At 38.6% G+C, this 4,795-nt stretch overlaps 1 protein-coding gene across 2 annotated transcripts; it reads right to left on the bottom strand.

The window, feature by feature from the left end:
- Positions 1–2,343: 2,343 nt before the first annotated feature.
- psmg3 (proteasome (prosome, macropain) assembly chaperone 3) lies at positions 2,344–3,606 on the bottom strand. Of its 2 annotated transcripts, none has more exons than XM_024389939.2 (3): positions 3,456–3,606; positions 2,806–3,036; positions 2,344–2,672 (listed from the first exon to the last, which is right to left on the bottom strand). In XM_024389939.2, exons 2-3 carry the CDS (start codon positions 3,019–3,021, stop codon positions 2,520–2,522), a joined length of 369 nt encoding a protein of 122 aa, XP_024245707.1. In that variant the 5' UTR covers positions 3,022–3,036; positions 3,456–3,606; the 3' UTR covers positions 2,344–2,519. The 2 variants fall into 2 exon arrangements, with proteins under 2 accessions (XP_024245707.1, XP_024245708.1); XM_024389940.2 differs by having other exon boundaries at positions 3,419–3,602.
- Between the last annotated feature and the right edge of the window lie 1,189 nt (positions 3,607–4,795).

Raw genomic sequence — 4,795 nt, 5'->3', positions numbered from 1 at the left:
CCGTTTTAAGCCAAAGGAAAAGGTTTTGCAACGAAAACGAGTTTCAATTGGACAAATTCAGATAGGTCCCTCCCAGTTTCGTTCCGTTCGCTCTGTTTGCTTCCGTTTGGGGTAAACGGTTTCCGTTGCCAGACTAATGAATACACCCCAGGTAAACATTCAGGTGGAACATAGACGTAGAAGCGGTCATCGTCATGTGACATAACCATAGGCCTAGTGGCATATACACCCTTTGCATGTCCATCTAGTCGTGTGTTTATGTAATAAGTGAGAATTATGTGGTTACACGTGGTCTGTAGTTTTGAGGCCAGTTGGACATACCAAATTCTCTGGGACTTTTTTATTTCAGCTCATCAAACAACACTTTACATTGAAAACATATATAAACGCAACATGTAGTGTTGGGTACCATGTTTAAGGGGCTGAAAAAAGACATCCCAGAAATGCTCCATACCAACAAAAAGCTTATTTCTCTTCAATTTTGGGCACAACCCTGTTATTGAGCATTTCTCCATTGCCAAAGTGTGACAAATCAAGAAGCTGATTAAACAATATGATCATTACACAGGTGCACCTTGTGCTGGGGGCAATAAAAGGCCACTTTAAAATGTGCACTCAACACAATGCAACAGATGTCTCAAGTCAACATTGAGTGTGCAATTGGCATGTTGACAGCAGGAATGTCCACCAGAGATGTTGCCAGAGAATTGAATGTTAATTTCTCTACTATAAGCTGCCTCCAACGTCATTTTAGAGAATTTGGCAGTATGACTGGGCTCACAACCGCAGACTACGTGTAACCACGCCAGCCCAGGACCTTCACATTAGGCTTCTTCACCTGCAGGATCGTCTGAGGGGTGAGGGAGTTGCTGAGGACTATTTCTGTCTGTAATAAAGCCTTTTGTGGGGAAAAACTCATTTTTTTATTGGCTTATTTTGCCAATAATTGGGCAAAAGATCAGAATTGGGGACATCAGTGTATAAAATTTTTTACAGTGCCTTTGACTTTTTCCACATTTTGTTAGGTTACAGCCCTATTCTAAAATGGATTACATTTTTTTTTAAATCCTCAGCAATCTACACAATACCCCATAACGACAAATCAAAAACAGTTTAGAAATTTTAGCAAATGTATTAAAAATAAATAGAAATGTCTTATTTACATACAGTTGAAGTCGGAAGTTTACATACACCTTAGCCAAATACCTTTAAAATCAGTTTAAAGTCCTGACAATTAATCCTAGTAACAATTCCTCGTCTTAGGTTAGTTAGGATTACCACGTAATTTTAAGAATGTGAAATATCAGAATAATAGTAGAGAGAATGATTGATTTCAGATTTTATTTTCATTTATCACATTCCCAGTGGGTCAGAAGTTCACATACACTCAATTAGTATTTGGTAGCATTGCATTTAAATTGTTTAACTTGGGTCAAAGGTTTCGGGTAGCCTTCCCGAAACGGGACTGGTGTTTGCGGGTACTATTTAATGAAGCTTGCCAGTTGAAGACTTGTGAGGTGTCTGTTTCTCAAACTAGACACTCTAATGTACTTGTCCTCTTGATCAGTTGTGCACCTCCCACTCCTCTTTCTATTCTGGTTAGAGCCAGTTTGCGCTGTTCTGTGAAGAGAGTAGTGCACAGCGTTGTAGCAGATTTGCAGTTTCTTGGCAATTTCTCACATGGAATAGCCTTCATTTCTCAGAACAAGAATAGACGGATGAGTTTCAGAAGAAAGTTCTTTGTTTCTGGCCATTTTGAGTCTGTAATCAAACCCACAAATGCTGATGCTCCAGATACTCAACTAGTCTAAAGGTTAGTTTTATTGCGTGTTTGATAAGCACAACAGTTTTCAGCTGTACTAACATAGTTGCAAAAAGGTTTTCTAATGATCAATTAGCCTATTAAAATGATAAACTTGGATTAGCTAACACAACATGCCATTGGAACACAGGAGTGATGGTTGCTGATAATGGGCCTCTGTACGCCATAAAATAATCTGACGTTTCCAGCTACAATAGTAATTTACAACATTAACAATGTCTATACCATATTTCTGATCAATTTTATGTTATTTTAATGGACACATTATTTTTCAAAAACAAGGACATTTCTAAGTGACCCCAAACTTTTATATCATAGCAATCAATCAAATGCTATTTTGCATGAGAATTTCATGGGAATGAGATGCATTTGCTCCTTTATTTATATTTGTGTTAGTTGTGCACTAACAGTATTCAGAGTGTGGCTTTAAAATCGAGATGGTTGTCTCAAACAGAATCAGTTTGTGACCATTGGGTCCCACTAAATCCCCCAAATTCTATAGGCATTTATAACGCATAAACTTCCCATTTATATGGCATTTATTACCACATCATGCTTAGAAGTAACAACAGACAACAAAATACATTTTTAAAGGATGGAAAAACATTGAGGAAAAAAATGTGTTAAGTGTATGAAGCCTTTTCTTAAATTGTCTTTCCAGGTAGGCTATTCTGTTGCTCGTTCCCTGTACCAGTAGTTACCAGACTTGACAACTTTTTATTACATCTTTCATGGCCTTTATTGCTTCTATGGAACTGTCCTTCAGTGCCAACCCCAGTAGAACAGGCCTGTTGCCTGCCTCTTGTGACACAAATGTTGCCAAGTTTTTGGCACAGACGTGTGTCAAAGCCTGCAGGGAGAAATAAAACAAGACCGTGTGTGAGGAACAATGTAGCCAGCCACATACATACTCATAGTAGTCAATTATGGTTATACAATGCTACTAATATTATGAAAAATTCCAGTGGTGTCTAGCTGCTTACCTCTTCTTTTCCCAGCAATACTTTAGTGGTGAACATGGAAGTGCTGATATCACCAGATCTGGAGTCAGGTGTGACTGATACTAAAGTGCCAATTTTTCCATACTGTGTGAGAACTATAAATATGTAGTTACTGAATTCTGTGCAAACAACCTGTGTGGATATTCCATTGATTGATTTCTCGGTCTGCTTTGATCTGATGAGAGGCTGAGTTGACATGGTTTTCTTTCTGTCCTGAAACAACAACAAAAAAGACATGTAAGCAACACATCGAGAAAAGTAAACATTACGCCACATGATTATTCTATTGCAAAGTAAACATAATTTTCAAAGAGTATTCTCAAGCATATATCGCTCACATGAAGTCAAAATACAGCATAATAAAAGCGCAAGAACATTTTGACCAAGCTCTCTTTTCAACAACCAGAATCTCAGACATGTTTTGGGTTAGATAACCTTCTATTGGGCTAATGCAGGCTGAAGAGCCAAAGTTTCGCCCCGCTGCTGTGGCATTTGATATCGGCAAGCAGACCTAGGATATGCCGAGGCCGCACTAAAACATCGACAGTAATTCTGCTACAGCTGCTGTTGTTCGTTAAAAAAAAAAGTCAGATACCTATAGATTTTCTAAATAGTGGTAAAATATTTCACACCGTTTCACGCCTATTGGGATCCGTTTGCCGTGAACTTCAATACTAAACTTTATTGAAGGCTGTTAATTATAAGCATAGATATCGTCTGTAGTTTCAGTTCCTCAAACGTCCCTCTTTAAATTTCGCACATGCGCACTGCCACTGAAGAATGAAATGACGCGGCAGGTCCTGTCGCTATGGGCAGATCTGCGATCAGCCATATTGAGCCTGTGCGCATTGGTTTTTACATTTGTGAACACAATCATGATTGTGATAAAAACTTATTTTGGATGTGTCTAAACTAAAGGTATGGCAATGGCATATTCCATCTTCGGAGTATGAACTCTAGTCTGGGTATCAGTCTGTTTCCACATTGTCAAACTGTATATTGAAAGTTGAAATTACTGAAAGGCCAGTCTCTTTGGCATATGACACAGAGTACAAGGAGTGGAAACAATGATAATTACCTGAATTCAAAGGGCGGGAAATACTATAGAAAAGCAGGTGCAACTGTGGGTTTACCTGTTTTCCCACTGAAAGTTAGAAAAATAGTTCATTTTGTGTGTTAAAGTAGGCATATTTATATTAAACCAGCATAGCATATTGTTTTCTGCTTAGGCCGCACTACACTCTGCCACAATGTTTAGAAGGTAATCCCCGAACGCTACTCTTGTGGTGGGGAAAGGAAAAGTAGCCTAGGGTGCAGTCCAAACGCTTAAAAGAGACCCTATTCCCTCAGCTCTCAAATTAAGTGGACACTTAAATATATCATTATTAATATATACGCCTACTGTTTGATAGCTAGCAAATTAATTAGCTAACTAATATTAGCCTGCCTAGCTGGATCTTCTGAAGAAGGAAAATGTTTTATTTCTACAATTTCCAAAAGATTTCCAAACAAAAACACATTTACTATTTACAAGACGTGTTTGTGCTGTCATGTGCACTAGTAGTACATTTTCAAACTTATTTGCATTTGTTTTTACTTACACTTGCATGTTGACCTCTCCATTGAGGTTGTTTTTAAGTTTTCGCAGACTTTTCTTTAGCGGATGTACAATCGTCGCAAATTGAATTATGGGGAGTTTCAGGCCACGGAGTGAACATAATTGTACACTCGGTGTGAACATAATTATACACTCACAAAGCCAACTTAAAAACGAGGGCTGAGGGGCTTATTACGTTGCAAACTTCCCTTGTTTGGCTAATCATTTGGACCGCCCTCCACGATGGCGACAGGGATTCCCCCAAGGGCATAAAGCGAGGGAGGTTAAGTGGACGAGGGTGTGTCTTTTAAGTCTTTGGACCGCATCCTAGGCCTACATAACTGCAAAATAAAAGAGAAGAAACTAAAACTGAGT

The sequence above is a fragment of the Oncorhynchus tshawytscha genome, linkage group LG27 (assembly GCF_018296145.1).
Source record: "Oncorhynchus tshawytscha isolate Ot180627B linkage group LG27, Otsh_v2.0, whole genome shotgun sequence".
Lineage (NCBI taxonomy): Eukaryota > Metazoa > Chordata > Actinopteri > Salmoniformes > Salmonidae > Oncorhynchus > Oncorhynchus tshawytscha.
The sequence above is the reverse complement of the archived record's forward strand: the minus strand, read 5'-3'. Positions and strand labels throughout refer to the sequence as shown.